The sequence below is a fragment of the Aspergillus mulundensis genome (genome assembly GCF_003369625.1).
Source record: "Aspergillus mulundensis strain DSM 5745 chromosome Unknown scaffold_0, whole genome shotgun sequence".
Lineage (NCBI taxonomy): Eukaryota > Fungi > Ascomycota > Eurotiomycetes > Eurotiales > Aspergillaceae > Aspergillus > Aspergillus mulundensis.
The window spans coordinates 193,574-215,386 of NW_020797888.1; the positions used below are offsets into that span (position 1 = coordinate 193,574).

General features: G+C 52.5%; 9 protein-coding genes across 9 annotated transcripts; 5 read left to right on the plus strand and 4 right to left on the minus strand.

Annotated features, from left to right (window-relative positions):
- Positions 1–210: 210 nt before the first annotated feature.
- Positions 211–2,493, minus strand: DSM5745_00049 (dynamin family protein; the record flags this gene model as incomplete). Its single annotated transcript, XM_026742065.1, has 3 exons — positions 211–441; positions 490–1,020; positions 1,072–2,493. 3 exons carry the CDS (start codon positions 2,491–2,493, stop codon positions 211–213), a joined length of 2,184 nt encoding a protein of 727 aa, XP_026607910.1.
- Positions 2,494–3,620: 1,127 nt separating this feature from the next.
- On the minus strand, positions 3,621–3,861 carry DSM5745_00050 (uncharacterized protein; the record flags this gene model as incomplete). Its single annotated transcript, XM_026742066.1, has 2 exons — positions 3,621–3,745; positions 3,792–3,861. The coding sequence occupies 2 exons, from the start codon at positions 3,859–3,861 to the stop codon at positions 3,621–3,623; spliced, it is 195 nt and encodes a 64-aa protein (XP_026607911.1).
- Positions 3,862–5,143: 1,282 nt separating this feature from the next.
- Positions 5,144–5,906, plus strand: DSM5745_00051 (GNAT family N-acetyltransferase; the record flags this gene model as incomplete). Its single annotated transcript, XM_026742067.1, has 2 exons — positions 5,144–5,797; positions 5,856–5,906. 2 exons carry the CDS (start codon positions 5,144–5,146, stop codon positions 5,904–5,906), a joined length of 705 nt encoding a protein of 234 aa, XP_026607912.1.
- Positions 5,907–7,131: 1,225 nt separating this feature from the next.
- DSM5745_00052 (Histidine kinase G2) lies at positions 7,132–9,126 on the plus strand (the record flags this gene model as incomplete). Its single annotated transcript, XM_026742068.1, has 1 exon — positions 7,132–9,126. The coding sequence occupies one exon, from the start codon at positions 7,132–7,134 to the stop codon at positions 9,124–9,126; it is 1,995 nt and encodes a 664-aa protein (XP_026607913.1).
- Positions 9,127–12,361: 3,235 nt separating this feature from the next.
- Positions 12,362–13,535, plus strand: DSM5745_00053 (uncharacterized protein; the record flags this gene model as incomplete). The annotated part of the gene is made up of 2 exons (XM_026742069.1): positions 12,362–12,965; positions 13,009–13,535. 2 exons carry the CDS (start codon positions 12,362–12,364, stop codon positions 13,533–13,535), a joined length of 1,131 nt encoding a protein of 376 aa, XP_026607914.1.
- Positions 13,536–14,474: 939 nt separating this feature from the next.
- DSM5745_00054 (uncharacterized protein) lies at positions 14,475–15,496 on the plus strand (the record flags this gene model as incomplete). The annotated part of the gene is made up of 3 exons (XM_026742070.1): positions 14,475–15,150; positions 15,211–15,325; positions 15,355–15,496. The coding sequence occupies 3 exons, from the start codon at positions 14,475–14,477 to the stop codon at positions 15,494–15,496; spliced, it is 933 nt and encodes a 310-aa protein (XP_026607915.1).
- A 758-nt stretch (positions 15,497–16,254) lies between these two features.
- On the minus strand, positions 16,255–16,794 carry DSM5745_00055 (uncharacterized protein; the record flags this gene model as incomplete). The annotated part of the gene is made up of 1 exon (XM_026742071.1): positions 16,255–16,794. The coding sequence occupies one exon, from the start codon at positions 16,792–16,794 to the stop codon at positions 16,255–16,257; it is 540 nt and encodes a 179-aa protein (XP_026607916.1).
- Positions 16,795–18,011: 1,217 nt separating this feature from the next.
- On the plus strand, positions 18,012–20,299 carry DSM5745_00056 (nucleobase cation symporter-1 family protein; the record flags this gene model as incomplete). Its single annotated transcript, XM_026742072.1, has 11 exons — positions 18,012–18,055; positions 18,132–18,235; positions 18,291–18,388; positions 18,436–18,553; positions 18,606–18,707; positions 18,758–18,941; positions 19,003–19,387; positions 19,463–19,578; positions 19,625–19,702; positions 19,770–19,924; positions 19,998–20,299. 11 exons carry the CDS (start codon positions 18,012–18,014, stop codon positions 20,297–20,299), a joined length of 1,686 nt encoding a protein of 561 aa, XP_026607917.1.
- Positions 20,300–20,478: 179 nt separating this feature from the next.
- Positions 20,479–21,393, minus strand: DSM5745_00057 (alpha/beta fold hydrolase; the record flags this gene model as incomplete). Its single annotated transcript, XM_026742073.1, has 1 exon — positions 20,479–21,393. The coding sequence occupies one exon, from the start codon at positions 21,391–21,393 to the stop codon at positions 20,479–20,481; it is 915 nt and encodes a 304-aa protein (XP_026607918.1).
- Positions 21,394–21,813: the final 420 nt, after the last annotated feature.

Below are 21,813 nucleotides of genomic sequence, written 5' to 3' on the forward strand. Positions count from 1 at the left end.
TGGAAATTGGATTGCTTGGAAACAATTACGCTACGCCGCTTGGTTTGCAGCGATGTAACTAGAAACACCTGCTATTAGGAGTAAATTCATCCCATATTTTCTTCCGAAATAGCTCAGCATATCCTTCCACACGTTAAGCAAAGCAAGGGCCAACAGCCAATGTTGAAGATCAATCCTGAGAGTGCCCGCTAATATCCAATGCGGTGGAATTCACGAAGCGGGCCTCTGGAGAACCAGTAGGCTTTGTCTCAAAGCCTGCGCCATGTTGTTAAGTCTGGCTCGTCGATCAGCCTCATGTTGTGGCTCAGATCCAATCCGCAGAAGTTCATCGTCCGACATTCGAGCAACTGAAGTTGGATTGAAGGCTTCGGAGAAAGATCCCATCAGGTGGCGTTCGATGACTTGACGGGCCACGTTATCGACAAATGTTTTCATAGCAACCTGCCTCCAGTCAGCAAGTAACCTCATAGCTTCGGTGCAATCACTTACTTTATAGTATGCGTCAAGCTGCGTGAGGGCCTCACTGCAAGCCTGATATTCCATATCAACCACGATCCGGCGATCGACCCCGCTCAGGAACTTCTCGAGGACCGGGTCGGACTTGCTGAGGATTTCAAGCTTTCCTTGCCACTTCTTCTGTAATTCACGAGTGAATAAATTGCGCACCTTATTTCTGCGCCCTTCCTGGCGCTCCTTCTGGACGTTGTCGGTGTAATAGTGGTTGTATGTCAGAGGATGGCGCCGCTCATCTTGCAGAAGTTTGCCGAGTTCCTCAAATGCAGACTTGTGCGCGCTGTCAAGCCATCCGTACAGCATGTTTCCAACCTCTGCGCGGACTCCATCCTCGGGTACCAAAGCGCGGACAGCCTGTTCTATCCACACAAAGATAAGGGCGCGCACGTCGAGAATATGCCCCTCAGCAATATGAGCCCACCGGCGGGACTGTTCCTGGAAAAGCTCTGCGAGGAGCGCCGAGTTACAGCTACCTGTCAACTCTTTACCTCTGGTTCGAGAATAGACCTGAACTATGTTAGCCTGGCGGGTTTCCGTAGAATGCCGTAGTCAATTCACCTCTTTGATCCAATCCATCATCTCCTGCTGAGTTACATATATTTGGGGGAACAGGTTATCATCAACCTGTTCCAACTGCTCGTCTTCATCTTCATCGGGCTCTTCCGCCTCTTCAGCCTCTTCCGTCTCCGCCGGCTCCTCACGAACGACGCGACGTGCCCCCTGCGTTCGCATGAATGTGGCGAAGTTGGTGTTGGCTTGCTGGACCAAAGCCCGCAGCCGAGCGTTTTGATTGGAGTCGAAGAAGTCATGCCTGAGAGTGTGATAATTCCCGTCAAGGGCTGCTTGGAGCATGTCGTAGAACGCCATACTGAGAGACGTAAGGAAGCTGCGGATGTCGCCTACAGTTGATCGAGCGTCCCCCATCGACCGCAGTTCCGCCTCGGTGGCATCCAATCGCTTTTTGATCTCGTTTCGCACCTTTGGCAGTTCGTGCTCGATGTGAGAGTCAAGAAGCTTCTGCAAAAAAGTACGTAGGCTTTCCGATCCAATGCGCTTTTTGTCCAGATGGTGGATGGCCCATGATGGTCTTGAAAAGAAGCGATCTTCGAGGGCTGATCTTGCGGTCATAGAATGGCAGTCTTTACGCTCCATGGGGCTTGGATTCTTCAGTAGAAAGAAACCTAGTTTGAGTTTGATCGTATCCAGATTCTTGGCAATTCGTGCAATTTTAGACTCGGTGCCCTGGTTGATCAAGTCCGGCTTCGTAATGATGCCCACCGTGCGCTGGCCTTCTGGGTCATGTTTGCGCGCCATTCTGATAATACACTGGTTCGCGAAGTCGTTACTCGCTTGCACAACAGCCAGGATAATGGTGCGAGAGCTCTGGAGGTAACTCGTCACCATGTCGTGGATCATGACCACGTCGTTCTCATTCTGCTCCTCACTAACCACGGAAATCAAGCCAGGCAGGTCGACAACGCTCAGCTGCAAACCAATGGGGCCTGTTATCTCGATGCGGAGGACGTCAGCGGCAAAGGCAGGTCCATTCTTTTGACCTCCGTATCCTCGAATTCCCATGAGCTTTGACGCGTCTGCTATGATCGAGGGCAGCTCGGATATCGCTCCCAGAGTCTTCTGGTAGGATGCAAGGTAGTCTTTCTCCTTCCGGGACCTGACGGAGTGCGGCCGGATACTCGCAAAGATGGTTATCGACTGGGTCGCTTCACTGTGTCGGAGGGTAATCTCAGTGGGGAACCGAGTGCAAAGACCGTCTTGTTGAGGAAACGGTATACCGGTGATTGCTTCTAGGACGGAGCTTTTTCCCGCAGACTGGTCTCCGCATACGGCCAGCTGAGGCAAGGCTACAACCTCGCCAATTCCATGCGCTCGGATTTGTTCGATCTGGCTGAGGCGCTGGCTCGAAGTCGAGGTTCTAAGGTGCCTAAACGCCGTTGCCGCCTGGATTGATTCGATGTTCATTTTCGACATGATCACCGTGTTACGCGGTGTTGTACGAGTGCAATCTGGAAGGGCTGCCTGAAGAGGCTAGATATCAGCGACCTCACGGAGTGTTGGACAGGATATAACCATCTGTGGAATGAGAGGATATTCGTACCTAGCAAGCTCGCGTCGAAGCCAACAAGCAAAGTGATCTCGTCAGCGAGTTCCTCAAATGAGAGGGGGTGAAGAGTGAGGAATTGTGTTAAGAGAAACAAGTCCACGTCGAGACTGACTCGTCCGTATCGGGTTAGTCTGCGCTCTAACTATGGCCTCGACACAGAAGATGTCTATGGTTCTTGCCGATCAGCTTTCTGTCCTCAATTCGGGATAGCGGTGCATAGTTTTCAAGTACACTTAGGCCATGTAAACTCAGCCGTTGGTCGCCTTCGTTTATAATTTTGCGTGCAGGTGCTTCGATGTGTCTGAATATCCCAAATTCCCCGCCAATGCATGGAGCCACGACAAGCAACTCTAGACAAATGCCTATGTTGAGCAACAAGTTGAGCCGATGGGGGAAGACGAGGTCATTGTGGTAAGTTCATGATCATTTCCTAACTCAATTTGACTCTTCTCCCGTTGACGTATTCGCTGAGCACTTCCTTGTCCAGACATTCCTCGAAACACACTTTAGCCCGGCCTGAGCACCTTGAATCCTATCAGCCATGCTTCAGTCAGTAGGCAACGGTTAGTGACGCTTTCTGTACCGTGCGGATCTAGATGACTTACAGCGACCTCGAAATCCACCGATTATACACCCGTATCCTTTTTTGTCTTTAGGAACTACGGTCATAACACGGGGTATTGTTTCGGCAGCGACGAATTCACAGGGACTGGTTGGATGAATCATGGACCATGCTGGTCGAGCCAGCAGTGGCGAGGCTGGTTGACGCTTGGGAAGGAACGGGATATGGTCCAATGTGGAAGGTTCGGTCGGTGTCCAGGGCCTGCTGGTGAGCGTTGGCTTCGAACTAACTCCTGACACTCACACAGTGCATTTCCAACCGCTGTTGATTTCCGAGTCGTCCGCAATTTTCTTTCTTTGTGACCTATAACATTTCTATCGACGAGCCAACTCGTCTCCCCATGATATGGTCACGGTCGAAACGCTAGCCCGCGAGGCCCTCATCCAAGTCTTCCACATTGTCTTGTTTATCAGCGGTATCGTCAACCATGTAGACATCGACTACGTCGGCGGCACGCAGATACCAATTAAGCTCCAAGTTGGAGAAGCCTTCCTCGGTCAGGCGATTCAGCCACCTCTTCTACGATTAGCGCACTGTCGCACGCAACGCCCATATCCCTGGGCCCTTCAAGAGCGACGTCGGTCAGAGAATCCCCAATCTCCATGCCTGTTTGAGGGAGTAGGAGCTGTTAGGGATGGGGCGCTGTTAATTCCATGGGAGGAGTCGAATACTGCCAAGGGCACTGCCAGATAACGACAAAACAGTCCCCCGTTCGAAGAAATCCGGTACGCTATACTTCAAGTCAGCAGGGCGCAACGGCAAAAGGGCTAGGCATTGTTTGAGTGTGCAAACTTGGGACAGATTATGATGGAACAAAGGGAGTACGGAGAACGGCTACGGCAGTCCAGCTCTTATGTTCTTCAGTTTCAGCGATAAGGGCACGCTGTGCCTCAGCCGACCTATACCCGGAGCACTGGGGCGGGCTACCACAACCAAGTGGAGAGCGTTGGGTTTGAAATTCAACACTCTTCCCTTTATAAACAACCAGAACGCCAGCCACAACATTTGGCCATAGCCGAAGACAGCCTCCATGAATTATGCGTGGTACTGCTCGAGATTGGGCTATAGAGAGTAGCCCGAGAGACACTTCACGCGGTGGTCGCGAGACCACGTACCTACGGTACGGCATTCGGGCCGGGCCCAGATTTATAAAGCACCCTCCAATCCAAAGGGCATAACAATACTTGCATGTGTCATACGCGAGTCAAAGGGCCGTAGTGACGTAGACTGACCCTATGGAGAGATCCATTTTATCAGAACCGTGCAGCCTAGATGCTACAAGCAAGTCGGGCACCAAGATGGAGTAGGTAACCTAGCAAGTACTCCGAACTCCGAGCCAGGGTCCATCACACCATACTCGGCCTCCGAGGTCCGACTCCGACCTACTCCGCGTCTAGGCAGGGACATTCTGTCCACAGTCTAGAGCTTATCTTTTGTTTTCTACAGCTTTACCTTTCCATTGTTGCCTTGCTTGGACATCTAGTTGTACCGGTTAACCTGCTGCCTGAATATTCCAATGTCCCCGCAGGCGGCTGAATCCCACGAGCCACTGCAACGAAGCGGCTGACGGATGCGCTAGGTAAGAAGCCGCTACAAGTTGGGGAATACGACGCTGCTAGAACTAGTATATGAAATATGGTGCGACGATATAATACTAGCGCCAAATGACTCACGGCTCTGGTATAAAGCTGACGGTCTTTGCCTCCAAGTTTACAAGAATTCTTTCAAATTACATCTTCTAAGGCCAGTCCATTTTACCGCAACTACGCTCTCCTCAGCCAACGCCGATTACCCTCGCCTATCTGCACATATACTCTATCTATAATTAGCCATCCCGTGCAACAAGAAAGAATCCCTAGCATAGACTGTGAAACTAAACCGCAATCATGCCCAGCCAAACTTCCGTCGAAATCCAACCTTTCGAGAAGACCGATATCCGGGAAGCCGTCCTCCTCGGCCAGGTGGCCTTCGCAGAAACCAACCGGCTAGCGTACACAGGCCCGCTAAGCCCAAGCTCCATCGACGCGATGGTGGCGCAGCGCGAAGCATCCGCCGACACAGAGCCGCACGTCACGACCTTCAAGGCTGTCGATGTCTCAACGGGGAAGATGGTCGGGTTAGCGCGGTGGGCTATCTGGGAGACGGACCAGGTCGTGGAGAAATCGGTCGACGAGGTCGTACGTGACAGACTCAGCGCCCCTGTCGCCGAAAGGCGAGACGAAGTTGCGCGGGCAATGTGGACGCTTGTGCAGGTGGGGAAAAGGGAGATCCTGGGCGTTGGGAAGATTGAGGGGAACGAGAAGGGCATCAAGCTCAGGAAGCGGATCGAGCTTGAGGCTCTCTGTGTGCATCCGGATTATCAAGGGCGGGGAATAGCGAAGAGGTTCCTGGCGTGGGGGGTGGGTGAGGCGGAGATGTTGGGACTGGACGTCTACCTTGAGGCGACGGAGGCTGGGAGGCCGGTGTATGAGAAGACCGGGTTCCAGGCGGTTCGGAAGGAGGAGTTCGGGCTTGATGGGATTGGCGAGACCTCGCTCACGGTGTGTTTGTGTCATAGTCCCCCTTGCCGTGGTATTCCAATATGGCTAATATGAGCAGTTCATGATTCTGCCGGCGAAAGCGGTTTCTGAGGTCAAAGATGAGTTGTAGGCGGATCCATGAGGTGTGTGACGATGGCAGTGGAGATATACCTGCTAGGTTGCCTAGATTCTGTGACAGTAGTAATCATAATACCAATCCAAACCATAATGACATCCGGTATACATTGCTTAGGTCACTCACCTATTATCCAGAGGTCGTAGGTGCTCTGCCAACCCTAAGCACGTCCTCAAGGTATTCCCATTGAATGGAGATGGCGCGGCGGCACAAACTCCATGCCGTTCTTAGATGCAGGCACGAGCTTTGCCTGTTGCATCGATCCAGGTCCATGCTAACCATGACCAGCGTTACTATCCCGCATGAATGGTATATTTCGCTGCTGCTTTGCCTCGTCTAGATATGTTCTACCTCATCCCCTCTGTTGTAATCCACAATTTTCAGTACTCTCCCTCCCCAGCTTGTGGATATACAATGCCAGGTGTCATTCGCTCGGCGGTAGGTACCGAAGATACCCTGATCGGCATCTGTCAGAATAAGTGCTGGTTACCGAATTATCTCTCGCCGACAAGCTTTCATGCAGAGGGGTCGGACTTCAAACGTCTCCGGATCGGGTGGGTTGGCCAAGTATCAGGGTGACACACGCTAAGGTATTTATTTTTCCTGGTTGAGGAGGCTACGGCCTGGACACCCCGACTATGCAGACACGCGATTTTTGGTAGCGCAAACTTCTGGAAGAGTTTTTCATAAAGACGATCTTTTGCCGCCAGGCATACTTGATCCAGACATGCATCGGAACTCCCAAGGTTTGGTTGGTGGCGCACCGAATAGCCAACAGTGGCGGCGGTTACAAATATATCTCGCGATCTCGGATCTCCGTTCCAGATATCGACCACTCATCCATAGGCAGGGATACAGAGCCTTCGTCGCGAACGGATCCAATGCCACCCAGAACGGCATTGGCAAGATGATGAACTTGAATTAGACTACTGACCCCGTATCATATCTCCGGTTCCTGCTGTTGGTCCGTGGTACGGGGCAGGCGAATAATAATGGCGCGCACTGGGAGAGGAATGTGGGCCTGACATCATGAGCGCCACTACGTCATGGCAACGATCGGGTGCACGATCTGCAAGCAAGGCGGAATCCCGGGTCTGGATCGGGCGGAAACTTGAAAATATCACGAACCTCCATCCAAGACGCCCCTCAGGCTTCGCAAGTGCGCTCTTCACTTGATTCGCGTTCACGGCTTTGTTCTGGCCGGACCACCTTGATCGAGATGGACAGCGAACAGTACGGGACAATCTGTGCCCAGCAGCTAGCAGACACCCTCCCCGTCGGCGTCGCCGTCGTGAACCCCTCCGACGAGATCGTCTTCAAGAACCGGCGCTTCCAGGAACTCACCGCAAATCATTTGACCGTTGGAACCGAGTGTCTGGCGCAGTCCGTCCACCCCGATGATTATGAACAGCTAGCCGATGCCTACCGCGCCTCGCTTCGATTAGGGACGGCAGTTCGAAGGGAATACCGCACCAAGGATCACACGGAGGTATGGCGCGCGGTTTCGATGACACCGCTGAAGGAGAAGGATTTGGATCAGTTCGGTCTGAGGGATAATCGCGGGTTAATATGCATGATCAGCGATATTACGCCGGAGAAAACCGCAGAGTTGCTGCAACGGAAGATAGCGGACGATGCGCAGGAACGGAAGCAGCAGCAGGAGCGGTTTATCGATATGATCAGCCACGAGGTTCGAAATCCGCTTTCTGCGATTCTGCATTGCGCCGAGGATATTATGGATGTGATTGCCGAGGATGCACCAGAGGATGCAAGGGAACAGATGGCAAGGATATCCGAGGCCGCCCAGACGATCAATCTTTGTGTCGCACATCAAAAGAAGATCATTGACGATGTGCTGATTTACTCCAAGTTGGATGCCTCTATGCTGACGTTGTCGCCGCAAGTAGTGCAGCCGAAGTCTCATCTGGCTACCTTGCTCACTATGTTCAAGCCGGAACTTCGCAAGCAAGAAATCGAATTCCATTATCAACTTGACAAGTCCTATGCCGATCAGGAGCTTGATTGGGTGATGGCTGATCTTGATAAAATGGGCCAGGTCCTCATCAACCTCGTCTCCAACGCGATCAAATTCACAGCCCAGGCTGAAGGCCAGAGAATGATTCGAGTCTCAATGGGGGCTGCAAAACAGCGACCTCCATCTTATCCACCAAACGTTGTCTTCTTTGAACCGAATAAAGCAGCGCTGAAACTTGATTCCACGCAGGATCCCGAATGGGGAAATGGCGAGACGGCGTATATCATGGTAGCCGTCAAGGACACTGGAATCGGGATCAGCGACCAGCACCAGAAGCTGTTGTTCGAGCGCTTCAAGCAAGCGACTCCGCGGACCGATCGAATTTATGGTGGCTACGGCCTCGGACTCAACATTAGCAGAAGACTTTGTCACATGCACGGAGGCGAGATTGGAGTTAGCTCCAAAGAGGGCGATGGGAGTACCTTTGGCTTCTTCTTCTCTGTTCGACGATCCACTGAAACACCTCCTGAACCCCAAACCGCGGACAATAGGGATGTGTCTCCAGTTGACGAACTATGTTATCAGATCAAGGACCTCGATAGTAAAATCCCGGACGTCAAGAGGGACACGTCGATGGCAGAATTCGACGAGGAACCACCGGTGAAGACCGTCAGAGAGGTCAGCGCCAACACCGTCAGTGACAATCGCAAGAAACACTCGGCTAAATTGGCAAGAGAAGTGCACGAGGGCCAGGGACCGCAAAGAGAGAAAGAAAGGCACGCCTCCAACGTTGATGAATCCTCGCCAAAGCATGAGCCGGCTGCAATCGCGACCATGTCGAAGCTCGTTAAAGGTCCTCGCGTTCTTTTCGTGGAGGATAACGTTATCAATCAGAAGGTTGTCTCCCGGAAGCTGAAGATATCCGGGTTTGAGGTGACCACAGCGAACAACGGCCAGGAAGCCCTTGAAATCTGGGAAGACGACAAGTTTGATTGTATTCTGATGGATCAGGAGATGCCGGTGATGGACGGGAACACGGCGACGAAGGAGATTCGCGAGCTGGAGAAGGAGAGTGGGTCGCACATTCCTATTCTAGGAGTGACTGCGAATGTTCGACAGGATCAGCAAGCCGATATGCTGGACGCCGGGATGGATGGAATTATCCACAAGCCTTACAAGATGCAGGAGCTGTGCGAAAAGATCCATCAGATGGTGCCTCAGGCGCCCAGTGGGTCTTGAGCGTCACGTGCGTTGGATGGGAGTCAACATCGCCCCGCCTTCAAAGCCTTATCTGCTTCCTTCATCTTGATCTCCTCTGCATTCAGAGCCTGTCATATACGCTACGGAGCCACGGAAAGTATAGTTGCGCCCGTTGGGACGGGCATCTCGGCCAAGACCATGATTTCCACCATCTCCTACCACCGATACGACCGCGATGTGATGGTTGCCAGGGCCCACGCCGACGATCTGAGTATGCGCGAATCTAGGTATGCTGCAGCCGTCTGGGCACCGGCAGCGCTATCGAGCCTTGCTCCGCTTGACACACTGCGGCCTGAGGACGTGTCCTAAAACTATCTTCATCCAACATCGCGTCCCTCCTCTCCCCGCCCATGTCAACAGGCGCGCTTTTCAAATAGCCTCGGACCTGCGATCGTACCGGCGCATCGTCAAACACGCCTCAACACCTTGTGCGTCCTTATGAGACCAGGAATCTCCCGATCTCTCTGGATGACCCATCTCGTCCGCGCACTTTGCATCGCGAATGCCCACGCTGCGTCTGTTTTGGGAGATTCGTCTCCCTCCCTTCACTTACGCGCGCCGTCTGGCTCAATCGCCATCACCTATTGCCCAAACTCAATGTGAGACGCAAGGACAGCTTAGGATTGTTTTTCTTCATACCGTTCAACGAGACGTGCAAGCTGGGGTAGTGATCCCGTTGACCAGGGTATACAACTCGGTGCAGTTATCGCAGCAGTCGCGTTTTCGCCTCTTATCCGAGCCACAGGCCTTGTCATATCAAGCGTCCATTGATCTATCGTCGGGAAGCCCTTTCAAGTCGCTTTATCTGAGCGACCTATGTCTGCAACTGCGTTTCCCAACGTCAACAACCCAACCGCAACCAAGCAACGGGAAGGATTGAGAAAGGCGTCTGGTGATGAGTTCTTGATGTCGGAGGTGCTTACTCCCGCGCAGGATACATGCCTGCGCGCTCAAGCTTTGTACTTTGGAAGTGATGCAGGCTCCTCCTGTCTAGCGACCATTGTTGGTAGAAAACCCTGTTTGAGAGGACGTAATAAGAACATGATGATAAGAACTCGGTGATTCGTATCCTGAAGAGTCTGGACGTCATTAGGACGAGCCTCGAGTCAATAAAGTCCCTGTTGATACATACCGATGTTTGCCATCTTTACGGTGTCCGGAACTGTGCCTAGCACTGATGCGCAGCCCACCCGGCGGATTCACTTCCTTTGCCCTTAGGACTGTCCCTACACCGAGCGGCCTTCAGCAAAGGGATCCCCTTATGTCTTGAGCTACGAGGTCTCCTAGTCTTACCCTTGCATTGGCACGCAAAAAACCCTACTGGCACTAACATTTGGAGAACGCCCCAACAAGATCGTCCGTGCCTCTGAGGATATCCATCTGGAACAGGATGCGACCATCGCCGACAATTGAACGCTCTGTCGAGCTGAGTTCTAGCTGCGCGACTGCTACTCTGCTACCACCGAGGCTTCCTACTGTGCCATTCGCCAATGATTTGTTGAGGAGCCAAAGCAAATTCTTCTTGGACTGCGTCTTGAGGCATCTTTCTACCGCCGTTCGGACCGACGACGACCCATTGTCTCCCTTCTATGAACTCCCCTTTACATCTTCTTGATGATAACTTGTGTAGCCGGGCACTCGTCACCCAGGACAACATCCCCATTGACCGCAACAAGCCTCTCCGATATCGTCGGCGCAAAAAGTCTAGCGCAAGTACTAGCCGCGGCACTCAACCATAAGCTTCTCTTCGTCCGCCTCGACCTTCAAGAGAAGCGGTCCCAATTGCAGTTGTCCCCTAAGTTCAATCTTGCCCGCCTGGGTGAAACGTAAACGATGGGCTTGGTGCTCACTGATGGCCAAGTTCAGGCGATATAGACGCCCAGACATCTCGATTCCATCGACTACCCCTTCTCCCAGCGAGTAGAGCAACTTCCCAGTGCGACTCTGGAGCCGATCCATAACTCTCCCTCTCAGGATCCCATTATTACCAAACAGCCCAATTCGAACAGCTTTGCGATATGGCGCACAACGAAAAAATGTTCTGATTATCGGCATCCCGTCGAAGGCGTCGGGGAGGCGTCCGGACACTGCGCTGTCGTTTTGCTGTACAGCTTTATCCTCCAGCAAAATCACGGCCTGATTCTGGTATCATTGTTCTCTCGTTTGGAGTCGAAGGGTGACCTTGGGTCTGGGCGTTCGGGGGTCGGCGGAGGCACTCGGAAGGTCCAGAGGGAGGTTTGACAAATGCTTCGAGGAGGATGGGGATATGTCTGCATTGTTGAGTTGATGAGGCCGATATCGTGTGTCTAGTAGTCCTGAGTTCTAGCTGATAAACAATCAATCAGTGTAATGTCCAAGCTCACAGATTGTCTATGATTGTGTAAAGAAAACTTATCATCGGTCTTCACTCTTGCTTGAAGGTCATCACCCTTAGACCCTCTCTCTCCGTTCCTCGTCATCTTTTCCTGGCGCGCGCCCGCTTGTCCCCCTGGCATTGGACACCCTCGCCTCATTCTTTCTCCTCTCGCGCCTTGACGGCAATGCCGGTTATCCGTTTTCCTCATCCTGACGTCTCTCTCACGTTGGTTTGCTCTCATGACAACGAGCAAGACTCGGCTGGCTGTACAACCTCACTGTCCCCGGCGGAGTAGACCTTAGCGACGCAGGATTGTCTCGGACTTGACTGTTGAGCCGTTTGAGGTGGATCACGTGGCATCTGGCTTCGAGCGACTCAACACATCCAGGCCATCTTGTCCTCCCTCACTTTGGACTTCTTCCTTATTTCTCCCTCTTGACACTTATCCTCCATTTCAGGTTCGCACCGCACATCTTTTTCTCCCTCTAGGAACCAGTCCTTGGAGAACAAGTCTTTCTTCATTCTCTTCTGTGATCGCGCTCCCCAGTCCAGTTTTCTCATTCCAGCCAGAGTCCCGTGTTTTGTACCAACTGCGAGTACTCGCACAACTGCATCTGCCATTTGAACTCATTCATTTGTCTCTCAACGCTTTCGGTCAGTTCTTCTACTCCTAACACAGCTCTTTTGAGCGCATCCTTCTGCCTCTGCTACCAGCTATTCGCACATTGTTACCGGTTTCAGTTTGTTGACTGCCCTCCCCAGCTTCTCTAGACTCGTCTGCTTTCCCACTCTCAACCTTCGGTTCTTCGTTTCCATCGGCCTCGTTTCTTCGCTGCTGGGTCTCATTCCTCGCCCGTCATGGCGACTCAGATCTTCACCATATCCCACAACTGGGACCTGAGTGTAAGGGTGAACGAATACGCGTATGCTGTTAACGAAAGCGGGCAGCAAGCAAATCGCATTTCCAACTCAGCCATCTTCAAAGTTGAGCGCGAGAAGCTGCGAGTGACACCATACTTTGAAGCCATGTTCCCCGGACTCTGGAGGGATTCAGCCGCACATGAAATCACTCTTGAGGGAGACAACAACACTCTTGCCTTGGAGGTCATGTTCCATGGCCTACACGATAGCTTGGAGACAAGGGGCCCGATTTCAGTCTCCATGGTGACCGTTTGGCGTTTACTCCTCGCATGCAACACGTATGAAGTGGAGTACGTTGAGGGACCCTTGAAAGAGTGGTTCAAAGCCTGGTTCGAGGCTGAGAACAACTCAACTGAATACGGGATTGATTGCGAGTTTGAGAGACAAGTCATGGGGCCGTGTTATCACTTTAATTATGCCGAAGGATTTGCGAAGGCCACCAAGTGGCTTGTTTACAACAGCGACTGCCATATCTTGGAGCTGATTCCCGACGAAAGCGCATCGGAACTCCAGAAATTGCATTTGCCGCAGCGTGTCATTCGTAAGTCTTACCTCAACCCGTACGATCAACCCTGATTCACTAGAGCTTTGTGTTATAGAGCAGCTTAACGCTGCACGTGGCCGCCTCCGCAACATTCTGCACAAAGACCTCTTCAATTCAGTCGCGAGTATTCTCGGCGGAAGAGAATGCGACTGCAGGGAGGGAACTGTCTTTGACTACTTGAAGGAGCTCTGGCGTGTCAAGGTGTGGCCGTTGGACAACGCCTTCAAAGACGCAAGCGCCATGGACGTATTGCAAAAGATTGGGCGGTTTGACGCATCACACATTCGGTCTCCCGTCCAGCAGGGCAACAACTGCTACTGCAATGCTGACTGGAGTGACATTGTCATGAAAGCGGCACTGCGAACCCTAGATTATTTTGACGGCCTCTGCCTGGATTGTATGAGCGTGACGAAGTGTCTCATGGAAGGCAGGGACCCCGACCACGAGTACTGGAAGAACGGCGAGAAGAAGAAGTATGATGTTAGCTGTTGCATTAGCCATCACCAGCCTACCTGGTATTTCAGTTTTATGGGTCGTCGTGGGAGGTCAACGAAGACTTCCTACTAGTTGCCGGGTACGTTGTCCTCGTGAGATCATGTGTGGCGCTTTGTTGTATTTGGGCAATTTACATTGAGGGGTGTGAGCCTTCGCTTCTCAAGTAGCAGTTGAGATTTTTGTTAAATGCAGCTCTTAGCCAAAGGCCCCAAACGTCAATGAGCCTTGTTGATTCGAACCATGACTTACGCCACCGGCGCTCCTTCAGCAAATAACTCTGCATCTTCTGTTTAATAGACAGCCAGTATGAAACAGAGTCCTCCACAGCAGACATTAATTTAGTTCTGTCCATTTAGCCACTTAGCTTTACCAGCGCAGCCATACTAAACAAGCGTCTGACTCTTGCAAACTAATTGAATTAGCCACCAGGGATTCTAGTACTGTAGTTTCCTTCAACCTCAGCCAGCAGCATGTATACACCCTGACCTTCCATCATTGGGAGAGAGGAGGTACCGTTGAGGCATTTGAGGTGGATCACGTGGTATGTGGCCTCGAGCAACACAACACAAGACAGGCCTTCTTCTCATCTCTCCTTCTCCCCTCTATCTTTTCTTTCTCTCATCTCTTTCCCTTCCCCCTCTCCATTTGCTTTTTCTGTACACAATTTCCTTGCCATTTGTCCCCTTCACACCACGTCTGTAATCTCAATTCTTTCATTCCACAACCTTCGTCCTCATACCCCATGTTCCCGCTTCTACTTTACATCAAATCAGTTCCTCCTGAGTCTTCCCAACCCCTTTACCTTTTCCCTCACTTTTAAGCCTTCTGCTCTATGCCATTTGTCCGATCTTTAGCTGTTTCATCCACTCTTTGGACGCCATCCATTCCGTTCCTTCACTCCTGTTCATCCTCAATTTCCTCTCTCAATCCGACCACTCAACACTACGCCACCACTTTCTGTGTTATCATTCAACCAGGAACCATCCACCCAAGCTCACCTTGCCAACAAGAATGACATCTGTCACTGGAACCGCCGACGCGGGCATCCAGGAAGACCTTGGCTTTCAGGATCTGACTCTCCACGGACAGTCCGCTGCCGAGCCTCGGGTCATAAGAATCGCTCCAGACTTCAATCTCCGAATCCAGGTCTCCGAATACGAATCTGCGATTGGTGCAGATGGTAAGGACCACAGCATCGTGTCCCGGTCAGCGATCTTCGAAGTCGATCGCCAGAAGCTAGACGCGAGCGAACATCTTAGCCGTAAGCTTTTTGGCGAGTTGAGAGAGGGAAGCCTTGATGCCAACGTCGCCGCCATGGAAATCCTCTTCCACTATCTGCACGATAGTCTGGAATCAGTCACTGCTGATGCAGTTTCCATAGAAACCATTTACCACCTTATTAATATGTGCGACAAGTACAAGGTCTCCGGTAGTGAGGTATTCAAGGTCAAGGCGGAGGAGTTGAAGGGCTGGTTTGTGAACTGGTACAACGTGGCGAAGGGGCTTCCAAAAAACAGATACAGAAGCCACGACTTTTACCGCTCTATGCTGTTCCCATGTTACGCCTTCGATCATGCCCAAGGCTTCCTTGAGACCTCCAGGTTTGTTATATACAACACTGTGGGCCATATTGAGGAGCGAAACCCTACAACTCTTCATAGGCTCCACTTGCCGTCCCGAGTAATCCGTGAGTTGCATTTCCCGCAAATGATTATGATCCGCGACTAATAAAGATTTTCCCTCAAAGAGCAATTGAACGCGGCACGCGGTCGGCTCAAGACCCTTCTTGTTGATGGGCTGATCAATGATATAAGCGACCTTCTCGATGAGGATTGCGAGTGCAAGGAGGACACATTCTTCCAGTTCCATCTCGAACTGCGCCGGATCAAAGTATGGCCTCTGGAAAGGAGCTTGAAACACTGCACCACCACCCAGCTGCTCGATCGCCTCCCGAACTTTTGCGACAAGCTCATCAGTCCTCGGAACCGTGCTCCTCCGAAAAGCGAGGATGGAAACTCGGCATTGGTCAGTAAACCGGACGGTTCCACGTGCAGCGAGGATGGGAACTCGGAGTCAGTCGGTGGAGTGCACTGTTGCCCGTGTGGTGAGGTTAGAAACTCGGCGTCGGTCAATGAAGCAGACTGTTCCAGGTGCAACTGGCATTGGGAGAAAATCGTTCTGGCAACAGAAAAGAAAGTTCGCGAGAACATCGATGGGCTATGCATAGATTGCATGAGCATCTCAAAGAATCTCCAGGAAGGCAAGGATCTTGATCATCAGTACTGGCAGCATAACAAGAAACGACAGTGGGATGTGGACTGCCGTGTCACCCACGGCCAGCCAACGTGGTGGTTCAGCTTCATGGGCCGTCGTGAAAAGAAGACCTTATTCTCATATTAGTCACCGGGGTTCTTTGTCTAGGCGAAGGCAATCATGGTGAAAATCAGGATATCTTCCAAGTCAGATACGGTGGTGCAGGACTTGTTCGTCGGTATCGTGGCTACCTACCGGTAAGCCACCATCGAACAATATGCCAGGTTCCGCTCCGCCAACACAAAAAAGACACGCTAAACTCGATTTCTCCGTCGTATTCTGGCCATTTACATCTCGTGGTTTGAACTTTCGCTTTTCAGGGAGTCATGGAAGCTCTGTCAAATCCAGTGCATCTCTTGCGGTGCGGTTCAGCTACACACATGTATCTTTCTTTTTGTTAATGCTCATCTGACCTTACAACAACTCGGACGAGTCGAGCAGCTGCCTTCAATATGTACTTAATATCCCAATGAAAATCCTAAACGTCTGGTGGCACAGCCTTCATCTCCGCAGCAGCTCGGCTAATCAGAACAGCGTCCGCGGAATTCAACTCGACGTACTCACTCTTGTCGGCAAAGCTCTCAGAGCCGAACATTGGCACGAGGTACTGGCTCTGACGCTCGACATACCAAATCCTTCCCGTTGTCCCGAATGACGTCCACGCATACACGCGCGCCACCTTCGGGTGTTCCGCCAAGCGCCTCTTGCAAACATCGAAAGCTCGATCCTCGACTTCTTGAATACACCCAGGGACTGTCTCCATAGCCTTTGCTTCGTGGACGGCAATGCCCATGACCCTGAGCTCTCCATCATGCCCAATGTGTTCGATCTCGAATTGCACTCGCCGGCGGCCCCTTTCTTCAAGCGGAATTCCTGGCGCCACACCCCAATCCTTGCCTGTGAAGAGTTCCTTGTTCCACAGCTGCGACCAGACATTGGCAGAGGCCCACTCGTTGGTAGGCTGGGCCTGCGCCTTCTCCCAGAGCGCTTGGGTGAGGTTGTCGGTGATCAGCGACATTCTTTCGATTTGAATGTTGGTTCCGATCCCTAGACGGCTTTAGCGATGATACAGATGGAACAACGGTTCGGCAGTCTAACAAATGCTTGGTGACCTTAGCCCTTTGCTTTAAGAAGCCCACGCAGTAAAGATGTACTTGCCAAGGTGGCCGAGCCCGTTTCAAAGACAACCAGAGAACGGATATTTTCACGGCGTCTTCAAGATCAATTGATAGCCGGATGGAATAGAGAATACATCCGAGCAGTTATCCATAGCGATGTGGCCACCCTTAAATACCTCGTCCCTCGACATGGCGTCCTCAAGTGCGCAGATTGCGAGGATGGCCGGCGCGTACCCAGCAAGTAAGGATCGACCTTCTTTTCAACCAACAACCAGTATGAAACATAGTCTATCAACTCCAAAGGAATGGATGCGTCAAGGCCAGTCGATATGATAGCCGCTGACATGTTCTATACATGAATTGGTTCTGATCGACTTCAGATTAGCCGCCAGCTGAGTGTCCGTGCGAACTCCTCCATCGTCGCTAGCGCAGCCACACGAACGTTGGACTCCCGTGAACCACTCGATCTAGCCGCCGAGGCTCCCATTAACACTGAATGCCTAATCTTCTCTCCTTGGTGTTTGCTCAGCCAACAGCGTCCTTACACCTCGCCCTTCAACTGGACCGTGCAGTGCAGCGCTACAGCAGCGCACCGCGATCCACCTCCGGAGGCACCTGCGACCTGGGGTAGGTTCGTATACCTATCGGTCTGCGCTCCAGTTCTGCAATATAGAGAGCCCCGAAGTCATTCAGTGCCGATGAAATCACGACGCATATGGTATACAGTCCTCGTGCCCTCCTTGCGGGGAAAATAAAGAGCAATGCCTCTTATCGTTCGGACTTCCTAGTATAACAATCCCAGGCATAGTCCTTCGATTAGCGCTCTCCAACCTTGTGATAAGAGATCGGCCGACGCGATCGGTCAACAACGCGCCACATTCCGCCGCGATAACGGACGTTGGAGGCGAACATCAGCCGGGACATGAACAGGGATGTTCTCCCTCCCTCCAATCGCGAGGCGCTGGATCTGGGTAACGATAAGCGGGGATGTTCTAAAGACCCGCTTGCTTTCCCCGGCCTCTGCACAGTTGAGCTGGGTTGTCTCATCTTGTTCATCTGGGTTGGAACCGGTCCCTTTCATTGTTTATCGAGCAACTGGTTGGAGAGAGGTTAGAAGATGAAGTCTTGGTCGTGGCCTGAGATAAAGCAGCGGCTTCAATGGTACGTCTCGCTACCGCAACTCCCCTTCCCCGGAATCCCTGGATGATGACTGCTGTTGCTGACATTCAAAATCCAGCCCCGTCGACGAGGATGCAGAGTACGAGAACACAACCTGGTGCAACCGGGACCTGATCCCCATCCCACCAGAGCGGAGGACGTACGGAGTTTGGTCGTACTTCGGTGCGTGCTTTCTCTGACTCCATCGTTAGAAATCTACCAAATAACTGTTATGAAGGCTACTGGACTGTCTCTGGTGCATGCATCTCAGCATGGTCGACGGGAAGCACGCTGCTCGCATTCGGCTTAACTCCGCAGCAGGCGATTGGGGTTATTGTATGCCATCCTCCCTCGAGCGTGAAGAGCTCGAGCTGACCATCTAGATTCTCGGCTCCTTCTTGTGCGGCCTTCTCTCCGTCTTCTGTGGCTGGATGGGCGAGGTCCATCATATCGGTTTTACAGTCTCGAGTCGGTCTTCCTGGGGAATGAGAGGGTCTTATTGTACGTCACTCCGAAGATAGATACTACGAACAGGAGCTAATGGGGGCCGCAGTCCCCGTCATCCTCCGAAGCTTCGTGGGGTGCATGTGGTTCGGCATGCAGGCGTTCTGGGGAGGTCAAGCAACGAGAGTCATGATCGGCGCCATTATCCCCGGTAAGCTCAAGTTACCTTACGAGCAGAATTGTTGCTGAAGACCAGAGCAGGCTTTGCCCACATGGAAAACTACTTCGCGGCCAGCTCGCACCTGCAAACGAACGACTTCATCGGCCTCGTTATCTGGATGGTGGGCTTCATCCCCGCTGTCCTGATCAAACCAGAGAAGTTACAGATGCCCTTCTTCTTCTGCTTTGTCCTCTTCTGCGGGACTTGCTTCGGGATGCTTATTTGGTACTCTCCCTCCGCTACCCCTCTCTCTTACCCTTGGATCATAGTACTGATGGTTCTCAAGGGCCGTCTCCCAGGCCCACGGCGCCGGCGACCTCTTCCACGAACCCGGGACAGCCCCCAACACAGGCTGGGCATTCATGTTCGGAATCACCGCAATACTCGGCTCTTGGGGTAGCGGGACCCTAGGACAATCCGACTGGGTGCGGTACTCGAAGCGGCGGTACGCACCGACATTGTCGCAGCTCGTTGCCTGCCCGCTGACAATCGCCATCACGGCGACTATTGGTATTATTGTCACCAGTGCGAGCAATAAAGTTATGGGTGGGGATATTCAATGGAATCCGATCTATCTTCTAGCGGATGTACAGGAGTTTTATGGCAGTTCACCGAGGGTCAGGGCTGGTGTGTTCTTTGCGAGCTTGGGGTGTGTGGCGAGTCAGTTTTCGGTATGTTTTGGCTCTTCGTTATCTTCTTCGGTTGCCCACGTAAAGTTTTGGGCTGTGATGCTGACGAAAATGTAGATCAGCGTTGTGCTCAACAGCGTTAGCACGGGGATGGACCTCGCGGGTCTGTGGCCGAAATACCTGAACATAGTCCGCGGGAGCTATATCATGGCAATCATCGGAATCGCTACACAGTACGTCCTTCTCCCCGCCATTGGGAAGTCCAACTAACAAGTCAAGGCCGTGGCAGCTCATCTCAACCGCCGACAAGTTCCTCTCCGTGCTTAGCGGCTTCGGTGTCTTTATGGCCCCTGCAACGTGCGTTCCTCTCCCATTCCACCAAATCCATCAGCATCACGGGCTCACCTTAATCATCTGAAAACAGCGGCCTTATGCTAGCCGACTACCACGTCGTCCGCCGACACCGGCTAAAGCTCTCGGACCTATACCGCGGCTCTCCATCCAGCATCTACTGGTTCCGGAGCGGCGTGAACTGGCGCGCCTTTGCCGCGTTTACTGTGGGCATGTGGCCATTACTGCGTACGTTCTGCCTTCTACTACCTTCATACCTCGGTGTCAACTAAGCAGACTAATGTACTAAATGATGCGACAGCCGGCCTAGCAGCCAACGTGAACTCCTGGACCGAACCCAAATGGACCGGCTGGCTACGCCTTTACAATCTGACGTTTATCGTCGGGCTGGCGATTAGTTTCCTGGCGTTCTGGGGACTAAACATTTTCTTCCCCGTGCCCGGGACCGATATTGACGGGCCGTTTATTGTCGATGGTCGCGATCTTGTTATCGATGGGGTTGCTAGGACGTCAGGATCGAGCGAGGGCGATGCCCCTGGACCGGTCAAGAATGAGCATGGACGGGAGAGAAAGGGGGCGGTCCTGGAGGTCTCTGTTGTCTAAGGGACTCCTGATACATGATACGGATACGAGCACAAGGCCACCAGAGATATAACTAAGCCTCCCATGTTGGTTGAATAACCGATATAACTCGGTAGACCATTCATCAAGTGACAAATACATCGTCGCTTCCAAGCAAAACCTTAGCTTTGCTTCCACCCAGGTTCTAAATACCAGTAGACCTAGAGTCTAGCTGTTACAACAGTCCCAGCACCCGCCTGTTTCTCGTTCGCACCCTCTAATATCCCCGTAAGCGCATCCGCAAAGTCCTTCTGCCTCGTAACATACCCCATATGCCCCCCAGGCACAATCCCACACGGAATCCCAAGAAGACCCGAAAGCCTCACCACCGGACTAGTCGAGAACACCGGCGCATCCGCATCATCCCCCCTCAGCAAAACCAACTTCGCACCACAATCCGCCCTTGCCAATCCATCCAGCGGCACTCTGAACGTCAACGCCTCGCCAAACTCCGTCTCAAACCACGCCCCAAAACAATGCGGCTGCGTCGCGACGCCCGCGTACGCGTCGCTCTTCACAAACTCTTCCCTGTCGCCCGCGCTGCTGAGAGCCGGCATGAGCAGGCGGTTTGCGGCGGCCGTGCCACGTTCTTTATATGTCTCCAGCATCCCCTGAATTTGACATCTCAGAGAAGATTGGGTTTTGTCCGGGAGGACGGAGAGAAAGACGGGTTCGTGGACTAGGACTCTGGAGACGAGAGAGGGGGACGATGCTAGGAGTGTTATGGCGATGTATCCCGCCCATGAGGAGCCAAAGACGATTGCTTTCTCGGTTGGGGTGGCGCGGACGTGGCGGATTAATGCTGCGAGGTCGGCTGCGTGCGTCGCGATTGCCGTGCCTGGCTGTGGATGCGGCAGGGAGGAACTGCGGTGGTACCCGCGTCGGTCGTAGGTTACGACGCGGAAGTGCGAGGCGAGGTGTTTTGCGAGCGAGCTGAAGAGGAGGGATGTGCCGTGGCCGCCTGGGATGAGGAGGAGGAGGGGGCCTGAGCCGTGGATTTCGTGGTGGAGGGGGATGGGCGTTGGTGGTGTTGGTGTTGGGGGTTTAAAGTGTGAGGAGTGCAGGTGCAGGGACATGGTGTCTTAATCGGGCGTTGAAATCGCTTGGGCCTGGCAAGTGATAGCCTTGAATAACAATGTAAAGCATCTCGAAGGTGTTATATACCTTGAGAAGCGCACAGTCGGTGATATTTTCGAGCGGATTTGGAGTTGGAGTAACTGTTCAGCCAGCCTCGTTGCTTGGAACTGTTTGTTACTATGCAGTTCGGCTATAAAAGCCATTCGTGATGCTCGCCCTCCGTAGGGATCGGAAACGGTTCGTGCAGCCTGCAGGCATAAGCAGCTAATCTAGTCAGACGGACGATAGGCTTCGAATGAGAGAGGAGAGGTAATCCTTGGCTGCATAGCGAGACGTGGAGGGGGTTCATTGGGATATCTAGGTACAGATCCAATGCAGCTGCTGATCCGAAGTGACGGAAGATCAGAAGGACATTAAAA